This window comes from Heteronotia binoei, chromosome 7 (assembly GCF_032191835.1).
Source record: "Heteronotia binoei isolate CCM8104 ecotype False Entrance Well chromosome 7, APGP_CSIRO_Hbin_v1, whole genome shotgun sequence".
NCBI classification, from domain to species: domain Eukaryota; kingdom Metazoa; phylum Chordata; class Lepidosauria; order Squamata; family Gekkonidae; genus Heteronotia; species Heteronotia binoei.
Window position 1 is genome coordinate 22463283 of NC_083229.1, and position 25883 is coordinate 22489165.

The following is a 25883-nucleotide window of genomic DNA, read 5'->3' on the forward strand; positions in this document are numbered from 1 at the left end:
TGATTATCTTTCAGTCTAGCCTACTTCTCAGAGTGGTTGTTATAACTTATTTACTTCACTTACATCTCAGTTCTCTTTCCAGCAGGGGACCTAGAACACCTTCCACGGTTCTCCTCGCCTCCATTTTATCTTTGCAACAACTCTGTGAGGCAGGTTAGGCTGACAGCTCAGGGACACCCAGTGAGCTTCCAGGTCACAGTGGAGATTGGAACCAAAGCCATCCAGATCATTGCAGCACACTGGCTCTCGTGATTGGCCTGTACACATTTGAAGCAATCCATGCAATTCGTTTTCATACGGCTTGGGCTTTTTTTGTAGCAGGAACTCCTTTGCCTATTAGGACACACCCCTCTGATGCAGCCAATCATTCAGGAGCTTACAGGGCTCTTAGTACGGCCTACTGTAAGCTCCAGGAGGATTGGCTACATCGGGGTGTGTGACCTAATATGCAAAGGAGTTCCTGCTACAAAAAAAGCCCTGCGATACGGTGACTGGGTTGGGTGGCACAACAGTCCTTGCTTGTTGACCCATCATAGCAGGCAGTAGCCATGACCGGCATCATCCTGAAGTCTGAAGGATTGCAGCCACACACCTCATGCAAGCGGTAGGCTGCGATTTAGGCCTGGTTTATAGGTGCCTCTCAAATTACCGTGTGCGCAATGACTTGCTGATTGTGTAAACAGATTGTGTGGCAAAGCACCCGATTGAGGGTGCTGTGGAATAGCAGGCTTTGGTGACACAGACGCTGGCCAATTCACACATATAAATCGTGACTACCTGCTGTTGCAGTCAGTGGCACAAACCTGCACATCGCAGCCCTCAGAAGGAAGGTCCTCTCTTAACCATTGCCCGTCCTGGCATTCCACTGATGGATCGATTTGATTCATTGATTGGTCCAATCGTTCATTCACACCCATGCTCACACACGTATCTCAATATCTGAACGCTGCTGTCATGGACATAGAGAGTCTTTCTCCCCAGGTGGGGCTACCAGGTTATTCAGTTCAGTTCCTGAATAACCTGAAACTTCTATAATTACCAAACCCAGGTGACCTTGTGTGTATTTTACAGTCTCCAAATTGTTAATCTTGGAACATGATAAACCTAAAAAGAACAGGTTTTTTTAAACATCCCAAAGCTCTTGCCCACCTCCTTAAATGATTTCCTTCTTTTGCTTCCTCACAGTAACAATTGCTAAAAGGTGATTCCCTCCCCCAGGAAGCCCAGCATGATAAGAGGGATAGCGACTGGGGAAAAACCTGTCTCAGGCAAGCAGGGCTGGATCAGTCAGATGTGTTAACACTTTCTAAAGGGGAAAACCAGCCACTCGTGGTTTGTTGAACCAGACATTTCCCTATTCTAGAATGATGCTCTCAATCCTTATTGCAAACTCTCACATCGTTTCGAAATTTCGAAAGCCGGATTTTCAAAACATCCCTTATGGCAGAAAGCGCTGTCAGGTCACATCTGAATTATGGCAATCCTGTAGGGCAGGGGTGGCCAAACTGTGGCTCTTTCATGCATATTGAGTGGCTCTCAAAGCCCCCGCCACCCCATCAGCCAGCTTGGAGAAGGTATTTGTCTCTCTAATTCACTTCTACAAGTCAGGCCCCCTGGTGGCTAGGAGAACGCATTTAAAGTTAAAGTTGCTTTCTTCCAAAGTTGCTCTCTCCCTCCCATCTTCCTTCCTTCCAACATTTATTCTATGCGGCTTTTACATTAAACAAGTTTGGCCACCTTAGTTTAAGCCAAGTCAGCTGGCAGCTTGGAGAATGCTATTAAAAGTTGCTTTCTTGCTACTCTCCCTCCTCTCCTCTATTTGCCTGTCTCCATATTCCACCCACAGATCAGCAACCTTAGGCTGGAATCTCATCCACTGAAATTTAGCACCACTGAGGGCAAAAGGTAAGCAGGAAAGCTTTCATTTATGCCTTTTTGAGTCATGGGCGCTTTCTCCTCTTCACCTGGAGAAAAAGATGCAAGTCATTGCTTGGAATGACAGTCATCAGATGATGGCCTTCCCAGTAGGCTTAGCAAATCCTCGCATTGCTTCAGCCAATGGCCTGTCCTAGCAGAAACAGAGGGTGGAATGATGAGGCGTTTCCCATCAAACTCATTGCTCAATGCATAATGGATGTTATTGTCATAGATGCTGCCTTCAGCCTCAACCGAAAGCAAAACCCACCCACAAAAAAGGAGCTTGCTCGTTATTTGATCATATAATCATAGAAAACTGGTGGGCTAATGAAAGGAGGGGTGAGAGTGGGTCACGCTCCCTATTTATCTCCCTTTAGCAACAATAACAGAGATCTTCCGGGGGTGCCAGCATAGTGTAACACTCTGGAGTCCAGAGTGGAGGGAGAGAAAGAAAGAGCACAATATTTTTTTTTTTTTGGGGGGGGGGAGGTTTAAATCCAGCTGTGTGTGTAGAAGCCAGTGCTGTCAATGCACAAATGGGTAAGACATAAAGGTTGCTGGGCTTCAAGATGAAAGTTTCCTCCTTTTAAACGTTCTATACAGTCTGTTGCTTGAAGTGGGAGATGAGGCAGATGTGCTTGTATTCCATCAACCCCTCTGCATTCCTGTTTCCCTCACCTCCCCCTTTCTCCCATGCGACACTTGGCATCTGCTGACCCCAAAGTAAAGGGCAGCTAAAAAGCAAGATAGATGGGGAGTCGTGAGTGACCTGATTCCCCAGTTCAGCATCAGATTTGTAAGGGAACCCATAGATTTGCGAGTTGAAAACATGAAGGCATGCTGTGACATTGCAGGAACGCAAGTGGGCTGGATGAATCATGGTAGAATGTCCTGTAATTAATGAAATTCCTTTTCTCCCCTGGAGAAAATGGCTGCTTTAGCAAGTGAACTCTACAGCAGGGGTGGCCAACGGTAGCTCTCCAGATGTTGTTTTTTTTTGGCCTACAACTCCCATCAGCCCCAGCCAGCATGGCCAATGGCTGGGCTGATGGGAGTTGTAGGCAAAAAACATCTGGAGAGCTACCGTTGGCCACCCCTGCTCTATGGCATTGTGGCCTGCTAAGGCCTCTGCCCTCCGCAAACCCTGCATTCCCCAAGCTCCACCCCCAAAATTCAGCAGGTATTTCTCCGCCCAGAGCTGGTGCGTGTACAGGAGAACGACAAACCAAGTTTTTGTTATGAAACCAGATTTATTAAACCTTTTTGTACAGGAATTTTACAACGTCATTTTCAAATATGTACAATATTTACAGAGATCCGACATAGTGTTATTAGCTTGGCACCTACCGATATATACAGATTGAGAGGCAGGTTTTGAGGAGATTTTTTTTTAAAAAAAAAAACTGTATCACAGATACAAATATATGTCAAAGCAATCATAAGAGCTTTAGTGCAATCAAAGGTAAAAAAAAAGTTTCACCTAATTCTCTTGATTCTGTTAAGTTAGTATTGCCAGCCATAATTTCACATTTCAGCTGCTGACATTCTCTGGTTTTAGGACATACGCATATTACAGCCATTTTTTTTAAATAAAAAAGCTACCTTCAGTGATAAGTTGTCACGGTACCAAATGCGTAGCAGATGAGGCACACACAGCGCTCTCGAAAGCACAGTGGCCTACCTTCTTTATAAAGATTTACATTAAAAAATAACTTGTAAAGTCATCCCAATTCATCAGGAACATCGATATTATATACTTCAGCATCTAGGCCAGACAGGTTTCTTGTACCACACTTCTTGTCTCCTCCACAAAGATCCCTGGGAAATAATGTTTCTCTGTGGATTTTCAATCTTTCAGTAGAGAGTTCAGACAACTCAACACAAAAGGTGTTCCCCCCAGAGTACTTTGGAAAGCAAAACCACATCTGGCTTAACTTTTGTAGCTTTTTCCCTTAACGGACACATCCGCTTTCGAAGTGGTATACAACTGGGCTTAAATTTAGTTGGTTCTGCCAACATCTACACACACACAGACACAGCCTTGCAAGTAAGTGCGCACAAAAAGTTCTTAGATCAAAGCTTCTGATAGTCCATGTGCCCATGATCACCCATGGCGCATTCCCGTGGCAAAGAAGAACAGTGTCCTTCCTATGAAGAAAAACCTTCCCGGTCTAGTCACCTGGGTGGCAGGCCAAGCATCCAAAGCACGTCCCCCTTTGACAGAAAAGTTCACCCAGGAGAACAACGATTCAAGTGTATTCTTTATCCAAGGAAAGGAAAGGTCCCCTGTGCAAGCACCAGTCATTTCCGACTGGGGTGACATTGCTCTCAGAACGTTTTCACGGCAGACTTTTTACGGGGTGGTTTGCCATTGCCTTCCCCAGTCATCTACACTTTCCCTCCAGCAAGCTAGGTACTCATTTTACCGACCTCGGAAGAATGAAAGGCTGAGTCAACCTCGAGCCGGCTACCTGAAAACCCAGCTTCCGCCAGGGATCGAACTCAGGTCGTGAGCAGAGAGCTTAGGACTGCAGTTCTGCAGCTTTAACACTGCGCCATGGGGCTCTTCTGCTTTATCCAACAGTGGGTACCTAATACAAAATTACCAACTCCGAAGCAAGAGGGGAGAAAGAGGTGGAGAAAGATCTCCCCGGGGGCACACTACATTTGAATATTCAAAATAGGGACTTCGGGATATGGTTTTGTTGCTTCACTGAAATGGGAATTCCCGCCCCCCACCTCTGGCAACAAAGGGTGAGGACTCAATGCAAATCCCAAACGAAAGGGGGGAAACACACACACAAGTACAAATGCAACGAGAAGATAGGGCTTATCATTGTCGCTCGAGTTAGGCCACTCCACCTTCAGCTGATTCATTTTGCTATCTGGATACACAATTCCACTTCCTAAGCGACACCCAGCAGTGCTGATGCAACAGACCCAGAAAGCCTTTTCCTCCCCTTGCTGGAGAAACAAACAGCACCGATGTTTTAGCAGGGCAGAGAATTCAGCAGCATGGCTCCCACTCTGGTGCTGACTCTATGGAAGGGAGCCTTATGCAAAGGGAAGATTCTCGGTCAATCTAGCTTGTGAGCATATAGGAGGGGGATGTGGCTTGGGGGGCGGAGCCTCCAATTTCCTTTCAGAAGGTCCCAGGTTCAATCCCTGGTGTCTCCAGTCAAAAGGACGGGGCAGTAGGTGATTTGCAAGATCTCTGCCTGAAACCGTGGAGAGCCGCTGCCAGTCTGTGTAGACCAGGGATGGCCAAACTTAACATAAGAGCCACAAAGAATGTCAGATGTTTGAGAGTCACAAGACATGAGCATCAGAGGTGGAGGGAGGGAGGGAGGAAAACAGATAGGGAGGGAAGGAGGTGGAAAGAAAGCAACTAACTATAAATGCATTCTCCAAGCTGCTGGCTGACTTGGCGAAGTGATTTAAAGAGAGAAATGTCTTCTCCAAGCCAGCCAACAGGACGGTGGGGGCTTCGAGAGCCACACATTGTGTGCGAAAGAGCCACAGTTTGGTGTAGACAATACTTCCCTTGATGGACCAAGGGTCGGAGTGTTTAAGGCAACTTCATATGTACTATGAATGGCAGCAGTTCTCCAAGGTCCCAGGTCTGTCTCAGCTCCTACCAGCAGAGTTCCATAAAAACTGGGGACCTGAGTCAGTAAACATGGAATCTGGTCCCCCTATCCTGCTTACTTCTCTGAAATTCTACACCGAGGCCTGTGGCTAGAACTCGGAGGCATCCGATTCAGCAGGTTGGGACCCCATGCCCACCTCCGCCACCGCCCCATTGCGGAAAGCCTTGAGCGAGTCATCTTCTCGCTGTCCAAATTCTCCATCGACAGAGGACGCAAACAGCTGCCGCCTTCCCAGATTGCTGTGATAGCAAACACAGAAGATGATGCAGCTCCCGTGAAGATACCGGCAGCAGCTCTGGATCACTCTGCCCACACACATCTCTCCGACCATAAAGGCGCATCCCAAGAATGTTAGAAAGATGGCTGATAGCATTAGTCCAGGGGTGTCGAACTCATTTGTTATGAGGGCCGAAACTGACATAAATGAGACCTTGTAGGCCTGGGCCATGTTGGGCTGGGCCATATGTATACCTCTTTAAAATTAGGTTAAAAAAAAACTTAAAACATGATCAAAACATTAGCACATTGGTCTTAAAGGTGCTTTCTTTGTATTTCTCCCATGGGATCCAGGGAACTGGGCAAAGGAAGCTCTGGATTTTTCCTTCCTTCCCCAGGGGCCCAGGAGGGGAAGGAGCCTCAGCCAACAGAAGGAAGAGAGGCTTGGCTCAGTAGCTCTGCTGTGCAATTGAGAGAGCCTGGCAAAGCAAGCTCTCCCTTTCCCCTTTCCTCCCAAGGTAGGAGCCACAGCCAGTGGAGAAAATAGAGATTTTGCTGTGTAGCTCCCATGCGATTGAGCAAGCCTTGCAAAGCAAGCTGTTATGCGGAAGAAAGCAGATGACAGCCAGTTGTTCAGGGGCCTGATAGGAGCCCTCCGGGGGCCTGATTCAGCCCCTGGGCCACATGTTTGACACCCCTGCATTAGTCCTTTCAGCCAGACATATACAGAGAGAGATATTCTTTAGTGAATGCCACATATGCGCTTTCTTAGGACCTCAATCCGCCAGGGAGGAGAAGCCAAAAGGGGCCCTCTGCTACCCACTACTAGAGAACCATGGCCACTGTTTCTTCTTTGAGAGGCAACACTTAAAATAGCATTAGGAGTCAGTGTTAAGTGGAAGGGATTAAAAGCATTCTACGGCTGGGCTTTTAGTTGCATCAGACTGACAGCTGGAATTTCACTGCCCTACAGGTAGAAGATCGCTCTCCCCGTCTGAAAGGAAGGGACTCCTTTTTTAAGATTTACAATTTGGGATTCCCAGTCTTAAACACATCACTTGGGCATTAAGACCCACTGAAGCCAGTCCTCCCAATAAATAGGGGGGAGGCTATCTCTTGTTGAGGCCAATCGGAAGGATTCTCGCCATTTTAATGGTCCTGGGTCTCAGACAAAAGCTAACAGAAATAAAAGACACCCCAATCGTGACATCAGCAGGGTGGTCAAAATACACTTTGCGCCAAACTCCCTAAAATTTGCTACATACATTGCCTAGCTCCCAGAGTCCAAAGGTGCAAGCCCTTTTAAAATCCTGCTCGCCAGGGGTGGAATTCAAGCAGGAGCTGCTTTGCATATTAGGCCACACACCCCTGATGTAGCCAATCCTCTAAGAGCTTACAAAAAAAAGAGCCTTGTAAGCTCCAGGAGGATTGGCTACATCAAGGATGCGTGGCCTAATATGCAAAGCAGCTCCTGCTAGAATTCCCACCCCTGCTACTCGCTATGATCGGGCTGAGCAACCTGATCTGGCCCCTACTCATCTCACTCGTAAGCCCATGGAGGGAAGCCAACAGAATCTAGAAAACAGCACGGTGAAGCAAAGTTTACATTTGATACTTGAGCTATGGACCAAGGGGTAAACTTAAGAGAGTTTTAGTGCCCCGGTTATGAAATCAGTTTGCTGAAAAAAGGGCCCGCCTGGAAGGCTGTGATTTTTTATTTTTTTTTTCAGGCTGGGGGAGAAATAAACCTCATTGATTTCAAGCAGGTTCTGATGCTCGCTCCCGAAGCAGCAATTTTAGGAAATTCAGCCTGGAGGGTTCTATTCCCATCAATTTTTGGAGATCTGGTTTTGAAATTAACGACGCTGGCTTCTTTTTACAGAGATAACCCTATTAACGTCCTAGTGCTATGACCATCCTACGGCTTTGCCCGGCACCGGGAAAAGGCAAGAACCATGGCTGCATCGCTCTCTCTTGTGTCACCGGCGAGACCATTCTGTAATCAAACCCCAGCCCGATGGCTCTGTCATCTTATAACGTCCCAGACATTCGAGTACCCGGCTGGCTTCTCAAGTTGCTACGGTAGCGCAAAGCTGCCCATCCCAACAACCTACGGGGGATGTGAAAGTGCACAACCAGAGAGCAAGGAAAACCCAGCCTGCGTTGTCTTTTGGTTTTTTAAAAGAGGAATCCAGCGAAGATTGCTGTTTTCAAAGTGCTCGCTCCAGGGCAGTCCGTATGTTCTCACATTGGGAGTCCAGAGCAAAACTGTCCAGAGTCATAGGCTGAGAAGTCCAGATACCAGCAGTCCCTTGCGAATTCAGTGGGAAACAGCCCAAGTAAAACCAGACGGATGATTGCATTTTTTGCTTGTTTTCGTCATGCTTCCCCAGAGATTTTTTTTTTTAAAAAAAAAATATGGAAGTGTGCTTAAGATCGCTGCTACTGTCCTCACCACAATCGGATTTTGGAACGCTATGCATTTACAAACATGGAAAACAAAAGTTAAAACAGGATGCACACACTCACACACACACACAAGAAAAAGGCTGTCCGTGGAAACGAAGTTCTTCTCCCCCAAGGGCAAAATCGGGGCTAGCAGAAAAAGAAACTGATATCGTCGTCCTCTCGAGAGTTCTCCGGAACAATCTGATCGGAGGCTCCCGTGTCCTGGTCAACGTATCCAGACTCCAAAACGGCATCAAACCAAGGATGGAGCAAAATTTCTGGGGCGGTGAGTCTTTTGGAGGGGTCTCGTCTCAGCAGGCTGCGGATGAGACACCTGGCTTTTGGGGAGACGTGATCGGGGATGCAGAACTGTCCGCGGCGGATTTTGGAAAACAGGGCGCTAGGGTCAGAGTCGTGAAAGGGATAGCGTCCCACCAAGAGAGTGTACAGCATTACTCCTAAACTCCAAACGTCAGCTGACTTGCCAGAATAAGTCCCAGTCGTGTTTAGGATCTCTGGGCTGACGTAGGCCGGGCAGCCATGTTTGTCCGACAAGGCATCGTCTTCTCCTTTGATGATATGGGTATCTTCCAAACTTTCCAGCCTCAGCTGCGACCTGGGGGACAGAAGAGATCAAAATATCGTTCACTAAACCATGCCAATAAACCGGAAGAGGAAGGAAATATAACAATGCTGAAGGCTTTCCAAAAACTGTCCTCAAAGGATAGCAACTTTGCCAGAAATGCAACCTATAACAAAAGTCAGAACCTGTAATGTAATGATGATGATATTGGATTTATATCCCACCCTTCCCTCTGAATTTCAGAGCCTCAGACCGGTCACAATCTCCTTTATCTTCCTCCCCCACAACAAACACCCTGTGAGGCAGGTAGGACTGAGAGAGCTTTCACAGAAGCTGCCCTTTCAAGGACAACTCCTACGGGATCTATGGCTGACCCAAGGCCATTCCTGCAGCTGCACGTGGAGGAGTGTGGAATCAAACCCAGATAAGAGTCTGCACATTTAGCCACTACACCAAACTGGCTCTCATTGGCCAATGTGCTATATTGCAAGCATCATGGACCTCTTCACACATTTAGGATCCCTCTGTGCTGTTGCCAACAGGCCCTGTTGAGTTCTATATGCAAAGGGACCATCCAATACCAGCTCATCCAGTATCAATTCAAACACAAGTCTTCTGAACCAAGACAGCTGGCCGAATCCTCAGCAGCCAGGAGATTTGGTGATGGTACTAGCACATGTGAACATACATTGTTTTGGTGGCTGCAAGCATAGATAGCTTCAAGAAGGGATTGGATAAACATTTGGAGCATTGGTCCATCAGTGGCTATTAGCCACAATATATTGTTGGAGCTCTCTGTCTGGGACAAGTGATGCTCTGTATTCTTGGTGCTTAGTGGGGGGCACAGTGGGAGGGCTTCTGGTGTCTTGGCCCCACTGATGGACCTCCTGATGGTGCCTGGGTTTTTTTGGCCACTGTGTGACACAGTGTTGGACTGGATTGGCCACTGGGCTGATCCAACATGGCTACTCTTATGTTCTTATGTGTAGACACCTTCATGTAGACCACACTATTGTTAGACTCACACAGCAAGGACTCACGGCCATTGACAATGGTGTAATATAGTCATCTGAATCAGTGCTTACTTCTTGTCAGGTCTCATTTTGGGCAGGAGTTCATAGGAGCGGAGCATCGGAACCTCTAAATTTCATTGTGCTCTTTCTTTCTTACCTCCTCCCCCAACAGTTGCTTCTGGGCTCTCTGTTCAAACCCACTGTGAGAATTTTGCCAGACTCTAAGACTGGACAAACTTTCTAATATTTCCCCTCACAAAAAATGGGAAAATAACCAAAACATGTAAAGCGGCCATATGGAAATCTTCATCATGCCACTGTGGCCACAGAGGAGAAAGGAATTTTAAAAGTATGATGGGAGTAAGGTTGTATTATGACAATTCTAATTCAAGAAGCATTTTAAGGCAGATCATAGAATCACAGAGTTGGAAGGGATCACCAGGGTCATCTAGTCCAACCCCCTGCACAATGCAGGAAACTCACAAACACCTCCCCTTAAATTCACAGGATCTTCATTGCTGTCAGATGGCCATCTAGCCTCTGTTCAAAAACCTCCAAGGAAGGAGAGCCCACCACCTCCCGAGGAAGCCTGTTCCACTGAGGAATCGCTTTAACGGTCAGGAAGTTCTTCCTAATGTTGAGCCAGAAACTTTTTTGATTTAATTTCAACCCATTGGTTCTGGTCCTACCTTCTGGGGCCACAGAAAACAATTCCACCCCATCCTCTATATGACAGCCCTTCAAGTACTTGAAGAGGGTGATCATATCACCTCTCAGCTGCCTCCTCTCCAGGCTAAACATGCCCACCTCCTTCAACCCATTGGTTCTGGTCCTACCTTCCGGGGCCACAGAAAACAATTCCACCCCATCCTCTATATGACAGCCCTTCAAGTACTTGAAGATGGTGATCATATCACCTCTCAGCTGCCTCCTCTCCAGGCTAAACATGCCCAGCTCCTTCAACCCATTGGTTCTGGTCCTACTTTCTGGGGCCACAGAAAACAATTCCACCCCATCCTCTATATGACAGCCCTTCAAGGACTTGAAGATGCTGAGCTGATATAATTTAGTACACCTTCCAGTGATGTCAGGGGTGTGTGGCATATGCAAATATGAGTTGTTCTATTGAGCTCCGGCACCTATTTTTCTACAAAATAACCCCTGCTTGTCGTGGCCCTTTCTTACATGCCCAGGGAATGAGGTTCACCACTTTAGAGTCAGGCAGCAATTTTTCTGCAGGCCAGTTTTGCCGGGGATTCTGGAGGGGTGGTTTGTTTGTTGCCATCTTCTGGGCTTGGAGCAGGTGTCACTGGGTGTGTGTGTCGGGAAGTATTTGTGAGTTTCCTGCACCGTGCCGGGGGGGGGGGGGGGGATTGGACCAGATGACCCTGGAGGTCCCGTCCAACTCTATGATTCTATGACTAAAACCACTCAGGAATAAACAAGTCACTGCTTGCTCACCAGGTCTGGTCCAGCCAGTCACGGTCATTGCCCGACTGCAACACCAAGTCACGCGAATGGGCCCTCGTGCGCGCACAGCGCTCGGGCTCCGGGTCCATTCACACATTCAGCTGCCAAGCCATTTCCCTGGCCTGCGTCAGCCACCCCCGAAGATTTCAGCAAAGCCGAACCAGACTCACCGAGGCAAAGCACTTGGCTGGAAGCCAATTTAAGTCCTGGTGACGTCAAGCCTTAACAGGCTGCTGGAGCCCAGCCAAAACCCACATCCCTTTTGTTCCTGAAAGAGTCGGAGCTCTTGCGCTCAGATGTATTTTTCCGTATGTGAGCGCGCACACACAAACTGCCCTTGCAGGTTTCCCGGCTTTTATGCAAACATCTTATTCCCTGTGCTCTGCGCTAGCGATTAGATATTCCCCGGCTCCCGAATTGCTTTGCTGCCCTGTAAACGCATTGATTGCTCCTTGTCCTCAGCGTGACCTTCCTGTCCCAGGGCAGACAGGCCCCCCCCTTTGGGTTCTGCAAACGGAAAATATTACTCAACCTGCCTGCCCTCTGAGTGGCTGACAGGGCACCAGAACACCCGCACCTGTGCTTGCTAAGCTAACGTCTTGCCGGGTGCCGCTTAACTCTCTCATTGCCAAACAAGAGCTACGGAGTTAGACAGTGCAATGGTTTCGAGTCTAACCGCCCGTGCCCTGGATGCAATTCACTATTTCGGCAAAGAAGAAGACTGCAGATTTAGACCTCGCTCTTCTCTCTGAATCTTAGACCGGTTTTGCACCAGACCTTGAATCCTGGTTTAGCCCTGTCCCCAAGATGACATTCTACACTAAAATCATGGAGTCATGGAGTTGGTTTCTCTGATTCTAGTGAAGAATGTCAGTTTGGGGACAGGGCTAAACCAGGATTAAAGGTCAAGTGTGAAATTGGTCAGAGACTCAGAGCGGCTTACAATCTCCTATATCTTCTCTCCCCACAACAGGCACCCTGTGAGGTGGGTGGGGCTGAGAGGGCTCTCACAGCAGCTGCCCTTTCAAGGACAACTCCTAGGAGAGCTATGGCTGACCCAAGGCCATTCCAGCAGGTGCAAGTGGATAAGTGGGGAATCAAACCCAGTTCTCCCAGATAGGCGATGGACCTAGTGTCTTCCATGGCGACACTGGGACTCTCTCAATTTGTTGTAACCCCCACCCACCAGGCCGGGCACATGTTAGACCTGATCTTCGCGGCCGGGATTGTAGTGAGCGATATAACCACAGAGGTTGTGCCATGGTCGGATCACTTCGCCCTCAAGGCCCGTGTAAATATGCCCCCCCAAACCTGTTTAGGCGAGGAGCCGATTATGGCTCGCCCGCGGAGCCAAATGGACCCGGAACGGTTCCAGATGGCCCTGCGGGACTCCTGGCCCTCTGGTGACTCTCTTGATGGCCTGATAGAGACCTGGAATAGCCGGCTCTCTGGGGCCATCGAGGAGATCGCACCTCGGCGCCCTCTGCGACCTCGGATTAAGCTGGCTCCGTGGTACACCCCGGAATTACGCCAGCTGAAACAAGGCCTTAGACGGCTAGAGAGGCAATGGCGACGCACTCGTGACGAGGCGACTAGAACATCTTATAGGAAGTTTATGAAATCCTATGAGATGGCAATCAAGGCTGCAAAGAAAACATACTTTGCAGCTAGGATTGCATCTGCAAATTCGCGCCCAGCCCAATTATTTAGAATAATTCGGAATTTGACTACATTGCCTCAAGGCAATTCTAAAGCTAAGGAATTGGAAATTGGCTGTGAGGCTTTTGCGAAATTCTTTGCGGATAAGGTCCAATCGCTCCGCCAGGACTGCCCCGCCAATTTGGAGGCAGTAAGTGGACTCGAAGCCCAATGCGTGTCTTCTGATTCAACTCTGGATTGCTTCGACCCGCTCAGCTTGGACGAAGTCGACAGAATTCTTGCCACTGCACGTTCCACGACTTGCGATCTGGACCCTTGCCCCTCCTGGCTAATTAAGGCCTGCCAGGAGGAACTAAGATATCCTATACGGGATATTATAAATCGATCCCTTTCAGAAGGTGCCTTTCCAACACCTCTGAAAGAGGCATTGGTCCGCCCTCTCTTGAAAAAACCGTCATCAGACCCGGCCGAATTGGCACACTACCGGCCGGTCTCAAATCTGCCTTTTTTGGGCAAGATTATTGAGAGGGCCGTGGCAGCGCAGTTGCAGGAATTCCTGGAGGACGCTTCCGTCCTAGACCCATGCCAGTCCGGCTTCCGCCCGGGCCATGGGACAGAAACAGTCCTGGTCGCCCTCATGGATGACCTCCGACGGCAACTGGATCGAGGCGGCTCGGCAGTATTGCTGCTGTTAGACCTATCGGCGGCGTTCGATATGGTCGACCACCGGCTGCTGACCCGTCGCCTCGCCGACGCAGGAATTCGGGGGCTAGCCTTACAGTGGCTCTCCTCCTTTCTTGAAGGTCGGGGACAAAGGGTGGCAATTGGGGGGGAGCTGTCTCAGAGATACCCACTTCATTGTGGAGTGCCTCAGGGAGCAGTTCTCTCCCCGATGCTGTTTAACATCTTTATGCGTCCCCTTGCCCAGATTGCACGGAGGAATGGGCTGGGTTGCCATCAATATGCAGATGACACCCAGCTCTATCTATTGATGGACGACCGGACTGGTGATGTCCCAGCAAACCTGGACCGGGCACTACGAGCCGTGGCTGACTGGCTCAGGCTGAGCGGGCTGAAGTTGAATCCGGCGAAGACTGAGGTCCTTTGCATGGGCCGCGGCGAGCCAGGAGGGGAGACTATTCTACCGGCCTTCGACGGGGCGCCACTGGTACCGGTGCGCAAAGTCAAGAGCCTGGGAGTGCTACTGGAGTCCTCCCTATCAATGGAGGCCCAAGTAGCTGCCACTGCTAGATCCGCCTTCTTTCATCTTAAGAGGGCGAGGCAGTTGGCTCCCTTCCTGGAGCGCGCCGACCTAGCAACTGTGATCCACGCAACGGTCACTTCGAGGTTAGACTACTGCAATGCCCTCTACATGGGGCTGCCCTTGTACCGGACACGGAGGCTTCAGGTAGTCCAGAACGCGGCGGCCAGGCTGTTGGAGGGACTACCACGGTGGGAGCCTGCACGGCCTGGGCTGCGTAATTTGCACTGGCTGCCGGTTGTCTACCGTGTCCGATATAAGGTGCTGGTTATCACCTTTAAAGTCCTATATGGCCGAGGACCTGCCTACCTAAAGGACCGCCTCTCCCCGTATGTACCCCGGAGAGCACTGAGATCTGGTTCCCAGAACTTACTAACAATCCCTGGGCCAAGAGAAGTTAGGTTGAAGGCCACTAGGGAGCAGGCCTTCTCGGTGATAGCCCCTCGTTGGTGGAACGATCTACCAGAGATGGTGCGAGCCCTGCGGGACCTGAACCAATTCCGCAGGGCTTGCAAAACATTTCTCTTTCAGTTGGCATTTGAGACAACATGTGGTAATTGAATTGATATAGAACCGGATCAACGAATGAACAGATATTTACCCATCCTAAATACATTTGGATTACATCATTCTAGCACCTACCTTAATATATCTTATTATATTTTATTTGTTTTTATGTATTTTAAATAACTATTTGTAATTAATGTCAAATTATTATGTTTTATGAATCATGGGACTCCCATGTCTGTTATACTGTCCAATAAGAATCATGGGATTCCCGTGCCTGTTAGCCGCCCTGAGCCCGCCTGGCGGGGAGGGCGGGATATAAAAATAAAATATTATTATTATTATTATTATTATTATTATTATATGAGTCTGCATACTTAACCACTACACCAAACTGACAAGTGGTTTAACTTAATATGCAAAGGAGTTCCTGCTACAAAAAAAGCCCTGCTGGAGACCAATTCACACTTGCCCCTCAATCAATTCCCCCCTCAATTACTGTGCTTTGATCACTGGCTGATAAGGTAACTGAGCTCCAGGTGGGTTCTGGAGATCTCCTGGAATGGCTACCAATTTCCAAATGAAAGAGATCGCATCCCCTGTAGAAACCAACTGTTGTGGAGGGTGGATTCTATGGCATTATACCCCGCTGAGCTCCTCCCTCCCTCCAAGCCCTGCCCTCCCCAGGCTCCACCCCCAAATTTCCAGGAATTCTTCTCAACCCAGAGCCAGCAATCCTATTGGCTGACACCTGCTTGCCCCATTCTCCACTGATAATTGCAGCGGAGGTGAAGCAAGATACAGACTTGTTCTCGGTGGTGTGTGATCAGCCCCAGTTCAGAACATGCTACACCGAGCACTGCCAGGCAAATTCTCCCCAAATGGAACTAGAAACTTGAATTTCAAAGAGGACCAGAAAACTTGGATTTTTAAACGTGCGACTGATTTCAGGATCCAAAGTTAACTTCTTTTGAAAACCGTTTTAAAAGGCCTGCCAGCTCCTAGTCGGATGGGGAGGCTGGAGTAGCCCACAACACTGGTATGTAAATGGACCGGTTTCCAAGGTATGGGAGACGAGAAAGTTTCGTCTCCTCCAATGCTTAGCTCTCCAATCTAATTAAGCCCGAGTGAAGGGATTTAAGTACGGCCAGCCCCTGTGGGATCCAGGCGGCCTGAATCCATGCGCTGCGGTTTAACTGGTTTGAAGACAAAACCCAGAGCAAGGGAAACCGAGAGGCCGTTCCCATTCAAAGAACTGCCACCCCCAAAACACCCTCCAAAACTTGGCATTTAGTGCCCACAGGTTGTTTTTTTTCTGCTGCAATAAAACGCAGAGCTAATTTTGACAGCCGTGGCCTGGAGACGGTTCACAATCCGCAGCTGACTGGCCTCTCTTCAGAAGCAGCTTAACGCGAGGCTTGCGACCCTCGAGTGTGAAATTGTTTCTGTTTGTGTCAAAAGCAGGACACCCACGGAGTTCAAATGCCCACTGACGAATGAGTCTAGTTATTGCAAACGAATGAGTTTCATGGAAGCTGTTCCGCACGTCAAGTTTTCCCCCCTCCCCCATCACCCAGCTTCCGGTTTATCGAAGGTCCTACGCAAAGAAATTTTGCATTCCCTACTGCTGGCATGCACATATCTGATACACCAGACCTGGGAAACCCTACAGCACGTGCTCTGCAAAGAAGGACATAGGGGCATATACTGCAGAGACCTCAGTGCTACGCTATCCTGCAGAAGCTCCCTTTGGCTCCCTGCAAAGAGTCATTTTGCAAAGAAGCCGGGTTTGCTTGTTTATTTTTTTTCCTCCAGGGATACCCTGGCTTTCTCGCCAGTGGGGACCCCTCCATTTTACCCTCATGACCGGAGGTGGAATTCTAGCAGGAGCTCCTTTGCTTATTAGGCCACACTCCCATGAATGCAGCCAGTCCTCCAAGAGCTTACAAAAAAGAGCCTTGTCAGCTCCTGGAGGACTGGCTGCATCAGGGGTGCGTGGCTTAATATGCAAAGGAGCTCCTGCTAGATTTCCACCCCTGCTCACGACAACCCTGTGAGGTAGGGTAAGGCTGAGAGCACATGAGTGCCACCCAGTAAGCTCCCATGCTAGTCGGGATTCAAACTCAGGTTTCCCAGGCCCTAATCCAACACTGCAACTATTAGGCCAAATATGTGTCCCTGTCTTCTCTCCAACAGAGATTAAAAAGGCAAGGGCAGGCAGGCAGGGAGGGAATGTGTACCTCCCTATTCAAAAGCCACAGTTTCAAGGGAACCCATGTACCCAGCTTAATGCGTAGGGGGGCAGGTGAGTGTCTGGACCAACCTCCGGAACAAGGTGTGGCCTTTGACCTCGTCCCTCTCCAAGAATAGGAACTCCCTGCTACCAAACTGGTTACAATTGCACAACCAAAAGGTGCACAAAACAAGTTTATGCCATGGGTCATAACCCACACACCACCCAGAGCCGCCCCACGCCGGACAGACCCAATTTCTGAGTTTCCGGATGAATCGACATCCCTCCTTCCCCTGTCTTTCTCCTGGCCTTTGCTCTCCCCGTTCCAACCAACAGCTTCCCCCCTTCGATTTTCATTCACAGCCTTTCCCAGAATGGAATTCCTTTGAATGAAGAAGTGAGCTAAGGTTGAAATTGCTGCTGTCCAGCACAGTCAACCCTGCAATTTCAACAAGGCTGAAACACACACAGGCCCTGCGCTATCCACAAACCAGTTAAGTGGGTGTTCTCGCACTTCAGCCAGGTAGCTAGGACGGGGTGGCCAAACTTGCTTAATGTTAAGAGCCACACAGAATAAACATCAGATGTTTGGGAGTCACAAGACATGAATATCAGATGAACATAAGAGGTAGGGAGAGGGGGAAAGAAAGCAAATTTAACTTTAAATGCATTCTTCCAAACCACCACCTGACTTGGCTTGGAGAAGTGATTTAAAGAGAAGAACGCCTTCTCCAAATTGGCCTACGGGGCGCGGTGGCGGCTTTGAGAGCCACACAATATGTGTGAAAGAGCCGCATGTGGCTCCTGAGCCACAGTTTGGCCACCCCTGGGCTAGGAAGCAAGGACTGACAACAAATTCCCAGCTTGTGCATCTGGCAAAACAGAGGCGTGTGCCATCTTCGCACACCACGTACATTCCTTCTCCCAACACTCATGTAAGGAAGAATGTGTGAACGGCCTTGAAGATCCTAGTCCAGTGCTATGAGATCCAACTCATTTCAATGTTAGAAGTCCTCATAGTTCTCCTGGAAGAGGTGGGGGGTGCTTCTTCTTCAGAGGTTTTCAAACAGAGGTTAGATTGCCATCTGACAGTAATGCTAATTAGAAACTTAGGCAGATCATAAGAGGGAGAGCAGGAAGGACTGCATCAGTGCTTAGCTCTCGCGGCCTTTTCCTACACGCCCAGGGAAATGCTGATCACCACTTTCAGGTCAGGAAACAATTTTCTGCAGGCCAGTTTAGCCAGGAATCCTGGAGGGTTATTTTTTTTTTGTGGGGATGGGGGAGTTGGGCATGGAGCAGGGATAACTGGCTGTGTGTTGGGGGGGGAGGTACTTGTGAATTTCCTGCATTGGGAAGGGGTTGGACCAGATGATGCTAGCGATCCCTTCCAACTCTATGATTCTAAGAGTCCCTGAAATCCACTGAATTGCTCTAGAGAATCATGACAAGTCTGTCTGCACTGAACAGAGGCCATGTCTTAAAGAGCTGCTTGAGGACTTCCACACACTTATGATGGTCTCCTGCTTGTGTTCTTAAGACAACAGCCCTCCCCTGCCCCTGGCTACCAATGCCACAGCCCTACCCTGCCCCCTGGCTACCAGTGCTTTGGAAACAGTGTGGCGTTCCAAAAGCAGTTTGCAACTGGGCATGGAGAGACACGCACCCCCATTACCTGTGTTCCAAATCCCATTGATAACATGCACGCTCTCGAGGGTGCCAAAAATAGCTCTCATATGCAGCAAACCGTAGGCATTCCATAATGAAGGGAGGGTCAATGGCTCGTTGGCACTGAGCGGCACCAAGAAAAACCTCCCATTCGCAAAAATTCTGCCCGAGACATGCCGCTCGCACAGCCCCTGGTCTGCAAAATGAGAAGTGTGCACTCACACAAAAGCTTATATCCAACTTAAACTTTGTTTGTCTTAAAGGTGCCCACGGGACTCAAATTTTGTTCTGCTGCTTCAGACCAAAACAGCTGCCCCCGCCCCCCAAATCTATAACCTCAGAAGTGTAAGGATGGCAGAGATCCAGTAATCGAAGAACTTGGGAGGCTCCACAATGCTAACTATCGTGCAATAGTGCATACACATCAAGAGTTGTACAACAAAAAACAAAACCCTCAGTGCATGCTTAAGTTGTCTGATAAGCACATTTTCTTAATCGCCAGCGACCTTCTTGTACTCGGAAGAAACCTCTGTGTCGGCGCACAGAACACTGCACACGAATTACCATGCGTTTATTCATGTACACGTAGCTTGACTCCTCAGCCAGCTCTCAAAGCAGCTTAGGAAATGATTCACCCCTTCCTCCGTTCTCTCACAAAACCCACCCTGTGAGGTAGGCAAGGCTGAGTTTGTGACAGGCCCAAGGCCATCCAGGGGGCTTCCATGCTAGAAAGGGAGAATCGAGCCCAAATCTCCCAGGATTTTAATTCCAACACTAATCCACCACACCATAACAGCCCTTAGAGCAGAGGTAAGCAACTAGCAACCCTTAATCACCATGAGCCCCAGAAGGTACCTCAAAACATGTTCATTATAGACACAGTTTGGGTGAAGGAACACCACCTTTAACAAGAGAGCTGGCTTCTGGCCATCAAGATGGGTGTGTGAAAAAGAAGATGATATTGGATGTATATCCCGTCTTCCACTCCAAATCTCAGAGCAGCTCACAATCTCCTTTATCTTCCTCCCCCACAACAGACACCCTGTGATGTGGGTGGGGCTGAGAGAGCTCTCCCAGAAGCTGCCCTTTCAAGGACAACTCCTGCAAGAGCTATGGCTGACCCAAGGCCATTCCAACAGTCGTAAGTGGAGGAGTGGGGAATCAAACCCGGTTAACCACTACACCAAACTGGCTCTCTTTGCCCCTCCCCCCCGCCCCACCAAGTCTCTTCCCAAGCCAGGGCTGAACCGAGATCCCACCGGACAACCGCGATGTAGGATTATTGCGAATCCTCGCTCACCTTTCCTCGCTCGAAAAAACGAACTTCCTGAGCTTCAGGTCCCCCAGGACAATGGCTGACTGATGACAGTGAGCCACTGCCGAGACAATCTGCTTGAAGAGCTGGGCGGCCTCCTGCTCCGGCAGACGCTTGCAGCTCCGGACGTAGGAATGCATGTCGCCAAAGTCCTTGTCAAAGAAGACGTACGCCTTGGTGTCTCCCAGGATCACTTCCACGATGCCGGTGATGTTTCTGTGCGAGGGGAGCTGGATGTAAGGCCGGATTTTGTCCTGGTAGTGTTTCAGGGGGAAGACCTGGAGACAGGATCAGAGGAGAAAACGGATGGTTACTGGAAGGTCGTCGCAGGCGAGGCGCACGGAAGGAACGGCTCATACCAGCTGATTCTATGCGGAAGGTTTACAATACTGGATTCACTGAAGCTGCTTGCTCTCCAACACGCTGGTGTGGCAATAAGGACCATGGGTCCATCCGCAAAGTTACACATCATTGTTGGGAAAGGGGAAGATATGGCAAAGAGAAATGGGGCGCAGGTTACAATACCAAGGGGGAGAAGGGTACAAAGGCTTTCAGAGAAGTTCCATATCTTATGACCATAAGAGAAGCCATGTTGGATCAGGCCAACGGCCCTTCAGTCGAACACTCTATGTCACCCAGTGGCCAAAACCCAGGTGTCATCAGGAGGCCCACTAGTGGGGCCAAAACTCTAGAAGCCCTCCCCCACTGCTGTGCCCCCCAAGCACCAAGACAGAGCATCACTGCCACAGATTCAGTTTTCCATCTGTACATTGTGGCTCATAGCCACTGATGGACCTCTGCTCTATACGTTTATCCAATCCCCTCTTGAAGCTGTCTATGCTTGTAGCTGCCACCACTTCCTGCTGCAGTGAATTATAGATGGTTAACTACCTAAATAGATGGGATTCCTATGTAGTTTATTTAGCAAACAGGTGTAAGCATGCATGACTAAGGATTCCACTGTCATAAGCCTGTCAGTGGCTATCTTGGTTAAACAGAACTTCCATGAACAAAAGCAGTATACCCCAAATGTCAGATTTTGGGGAAAGACCTGAAAACTCCAGCAGCTAATGCTGTAACGTGAAAGGCATACAGAGCCTGGTCTGTACCAGCAAAGCCACACGATACATAAGAATTATTTTGGCTAGCTTACCCCCATTGTATAAACATCGCCCCCCCACCCTTTCTGGAATATCAGCCAACTCCTGATTCCCCGTTCAAAAGTGTTAAAGTGGAACAGGAGACCGCTTCGCCCAGCATCGGGCAAAAGCCACTGCCCGAGGCCTCAGCACCAAAACCACGACAGACGTGCCAACGTGGCTTTGTATAAACAATGCTCCTAAATCAGCAGGTGTGAAGAAAGCAACAGGGCAGACAGAAGAGGAGAGGGGAGCCTCAACCATAAACCATCGAAGCCTCCACCTTCCCGGTGGCCTGAGGTGATTCAGACAGAGGCGACTGCCGTGCGCCGAGATTTCAGAAGCTGCCAAACTTTAACCAAGGGAAGGGGAGGATTAAAGGCCTCTCATGTTTTATTCACCGATGTTTCGCAAGGCTTCAAATCATGTTCTCCCAGTGACCTGTAAGCCAGAGTAAGGTTACTCACATCCGAGGCTTGCCTGGAAATCGTGACATGCATCTAATGGCATCATTCCTGCTCATCCGACCCATCGCAACTCCTCCAGGGGGAAAAACACACGCACACCTTGGAAGTTCCTGTCGCTCCTGAACGCTCCAGATTTCCGCCTGCAAGTCTCAAATTCAAAGCAACCTCATAGGCAAGCTGCTCAAGTTACTAGCTCACAACGAGAGTGTATCGGCCTGCCGTCCACCTACAGCTATGTCCACCATTGGACACTGTGGGCTACACAAGCTACACAATCCGACGAAGATGACCATGCCTTCATGGCCTCCTAGATACCAGCGAGTGGTTTTGGGGTCTTCCAAAATTAAAAGCCCTTCCAAAGACCTTCTCCCACAGGCAGAAACTGCGTTGGAAGGTTTGCTATCGATTAAGAACACGAAGCAGTCGATTCAGCCAAACTTGCAGAATCAAGCAACCTGCCCAGATGACATTCTGTTCTATATTTACTCTTCGCACCTCAAGGAAGACAGAGTCGCCCTGCCAAGCCCTCTCGCATCAGATCTTGGAAGCTCAGCAGGACTGGGGCTGGTTAGTACTTTGACGGGAGGCCACCAAGGAAGTTGTAGTTGCTGCTACACTGAGCCAGGTGACGGCAAATCACCTCTCTGAATCTCTTGCCCCGGAAACCCGACAGGGTGTTCCGAAGTTGATTACTAAAGTTTGAATTCAGCAGCACCTTCAAGACCGACAAAGTTTTATTCAAGGTGTAAGTTTTTGAGTGCAAACACACTTTGGATTTTTTGTGCTCGCACACGACAGCTTATACCTCGAATAAAACTCTGTTGGCCTCCAAGGTGCTGCCGAATTCAAATTCTGTTCTACCTGCTTCAGAGCAACACGGTTGCAGCGCACCTGAATCATTATTATTAAAGAGTTCCGTGTAACACTAACACTTCCAGCTGTTTTAAGTCAGTGCTGTTTAAGAGATCGGGGAAGACACACAACCTGCTGCTTACAGACTTCGACAAGGCGCCAAAATCCAGAACAGATCCCACCTACTCCAATAGGCCTTTAGAGTAAGCCAGTGGAGGCAGGCAAGCCCCCGGGGGGGGGGGGGGGGCGCTTCGGAACATCAGCAGAGCGTTCGCAACTCACTGCCCACTTTCTCTATATTTAGGACTGCTTGCCAATTCCATAGTTTTGTCTGATGAAGCGCGCTTAGAACACACGAAAGCTTACATTCTGAATAAAGCTTTGTTGGTCTTAAAGGTGCCACTTGACTCTTGCTTTGTTCTACTGCAGGGTGGCCAAACTGCAGCTGGGGAGCCACATGTGGCTCTTTCACACCTACTGTGTGGCTTTCGAAGCCCTCACCGCCACCCCATCGACCAGTTTGGAGAAGGCATTTCTCTCTTTAAATCACTTCTCCAAGCCAGGCGGTTTAAAGTTAAAGTTGCTTTCTTTCCACCTCTTCCTCCCCCCCCCATTTCCTTTCCTCCCTTGAGGCTCTCCAACATTTGACATTGGTCTCTTGCGGCTCTCAAACATCTGACATTTATTCTATATGGCTCTTACGTTAAGCAAGTTTGGCCACCCCTGTTCTACCGCTTCAAACCAACACGGCTGCCCACCTGGATCTATCAACACGCAGGGTCGATCGTGATCTATCAACCAGCAGGGGGCAGCCTTTCCAACGCTGAGCCCGGTTTCCTGGACTCGTCTTTGCAAACCAGCTCCAGACTGTGAGCATATTTATTTAAAGAGCGGAGGACACCTCATGGAAAACTTGGAAAGCTCTGCTCGTCACAGCCAATTCCTGTGCCCGCCTGCTCTTCCACGCCAGGGGAGTGGAAAACGGGGGATGACAGCGGCTGAGAACACCCAGGCCCTTTGCAGGCGACTAAGAACGCACTGAGGCTGCGACCAGAAACACGAAATAATGCACTTTTAATCCACTTCCAATGCACTTCCCAGCTGGGTTTTCCTGCGTGAACAGGCAAAATCCAGTTGGCAAAAGCACTGCAAATGGACTGAAAGTGCATTGTGTGCGCTCGCAGGCGCCACAGAGAGTGTAGACATTCCAACTCCGCTTCTTGCAAGGACCGCGCTCCGCTTTTCCTCTGCAAAAAGAGGACGCGACCGCCTTTGCCAGCGGCAGCCTTGCAACCTCCTGCCAGCCGGACGCGGCGGTGACCCAGAGGGATCCCGGCGAGATCCTGGTTTAGCTCGCCAGCGCTTTGCTTCAGAACCGGCACCGCCTGTACACCAAGAGCCCCGGGTTTAGCTCAGAGTCTGCCAAGCTTGCAAAGCCCGATCTTAACGCGTTTCCCTTGGAACACTCGCCATCCGTTCAGTCCTAACGCATCCGACGGGACTTGCTGCCGAATAAGGCGCCTATAAGCTTTCCCAGCATTTGGAAAAGCCGGGGATCGCGCCCGGCGATCCTTGCCACTCACGTCTGTTTGAAAAAGCGAAACTCCTCGCAGGGGTCCCGATCCCCAAGCAAGCTAAGCCGGAGAACTTCTGGCCTGCGTCACGTCCCCTTTCGAGAGCGACAAGGACCCGATTTTCAGGGGCTGCCTGCAGCGCAGGGAAGCGCCCCCCCCCCCGACTTTCGACGGCGCTTCCTTCCGAGTAGGGTTTTGTACAACCCGAGCGGCTTCGCCGCTTTGGGGATCGCGCGCAGGCGAAAAGAGCCCTTCTTCCCCCAGCCCTCCCTCCCTCCCTCGAGGCTGGCGCCGGCTTACCTTGCAGCGCAGCTCCCGGCCGGTGTTGACGTCGAGGGCCCGCGAAACGTGCTCCCGGTCGGGCAGAGGCAGCAAGAGGTAGCCGGCGATGAGGCTGGGGCCCGGCGGGCTGTGAGCGCCCGCCGAGCCGCCTCCGCCGGGGCAAAGAGGGCCACAAGGCGAGCCGGGGGCGCTGAGACAGTCCTGGGGCGCCGCCGCCGCGCCGGAGCACTCGACGGCGAGGCGAGCGCACTTGGCGGCGGTGGCGGCGGGCGCTTCTTCGGCGGCGTCGTGGAGCAGCAGGCGCTTGGCGGGGGCGCTCCGGCAGCGGCTACTGGCGGCGGCCGCCGGCGGGTGCAGGAGCGCGGCGGGGCTGCGGGGTTCGAGCTGGCGGCTCATGGAGCTGGGAGGAGAAGGGCAGCAGCGGCGAGCGCGACCTCTGGCTCAGCCGGGCAGCAACTGCAGCAGTAGCAGCAGCAGGGATCCAGGCGGGCTCTGCGGGCTCTTCTTGCGCCCGGAGTCCCCGGGCCTCCCCTCCTGCAGCGCAGAGCTAGAGGCGGGCGGCGCGGGCGGGCAGGGGGAGCGCAAGGCCGGCGCGCATCGCCTCCGCCGTGTCCTTCCTGCCTGCCTTCCCCGGCGCGGAGCAGCGCCAGCAACACGCAACCCGCCCGGCTCTCCGCACCATCTGCCGGCGCGCCCGCCCAATTCCGGGGAGCTCTTCCAAGTGGCCGGTGACGCAAAGGGAAAGGGGGCCGGCCCGCGCGCAGCGCCGCCCCTCTGGCTCCTGGGCGGCCGCGGCACCATTCAGCAGCAGCAGGCGGCGGCGGGAGTCAGAAGAAGGCACTGGATTTATATCCCGCCTTCCACTCTGAATCTCAGAGTCTGGGAGGGGCTCACAATCTCCTTTACCTCCCCCCCCACCACCAACAGACACCCTGTGAGGTAGGAAGGGCTGAGAGAGCTCTCCCAGGAGCTGCCCTTTCAAGGACAACTCCTACGAGAGTTGTCTCTCTAGTCGGCCAAGATCATTCCAGCAGCTGCAAGTGGAGGAGTGGGGAATCAAACTCGGTTCTCCCGGATAAGCGTCCACGCACTTAACCACTACACCAAAGTAGCTCTCATCTAGAAGGGTGAAGGGAGGAGGCCGGGCTGAGCAGCCTCCCAGACTGCCGCTGGACAGGCAGAAGATAGGGTTGCCAATCCCCTGTTGGGGGCGGGGGAAGGGAAATGTCTGCTGGGCACTCCATTATGCCCTATGGAGACGGATCCCCATAGGATAATTGATCCTTGGGGCTCTGGGGGAGCTGTTTTTTGAGGTAGCGGCACCAAATTTATAACATAGCATCCGGTGCCTCTCCTCAAAACACCTTCCAAGTTTCAAAAAGATTGGACCAGGGGACCCAATTCTATGAGCCCCCAAAGAAGGTGCCCCTATCCTTCATTATTTCCACTGCAGTAAAGGCATTTTAAAAGGTGTGCGGTCCCTTTAAATGTGATGACCAGAACTCCCTTTGGAGTTCAGTTATGCTTGTCACAACCTTGCTCTTGGCCCCACCCCCAAAGTCTTCTGGCTCCACCCGCAAAGGTCCCCAGATATTTCTTGAATCGGACCTGGCAACCTGCAGAGGAGCT

General features: G+C 50.5%; 1 protein-coding gene across 1 annotated transcript; it reads right to left on the reverse strand.

Moving 5' to 3' along the window:
- Positions 1-6711: 6711 nt before the first annotated feature.
- Positions 6712-24680, reverse strand: TRIB1 (tribbles pseudokinase 1). The gene is made up of 3 exons (XM_060243224.1): positions 24273-24680; positions 19926-20218; positions 6712-8847 (listed from the first exon to the last, which is right to left on the reverse strand). The coding sequence occupies exons 1-3, from the start codon at positions 24648-24650 to the stop codon at positions 8379-8381; spliced, it is 1140 nt and encodes a 379-aa protein (XP_060099207.1). The 5' UTR covers positions 24651-24680; the 3' UTR covers positions 6712-8378.
- Positions 24681-25883: the final 1203 nt, after the last annotated feature.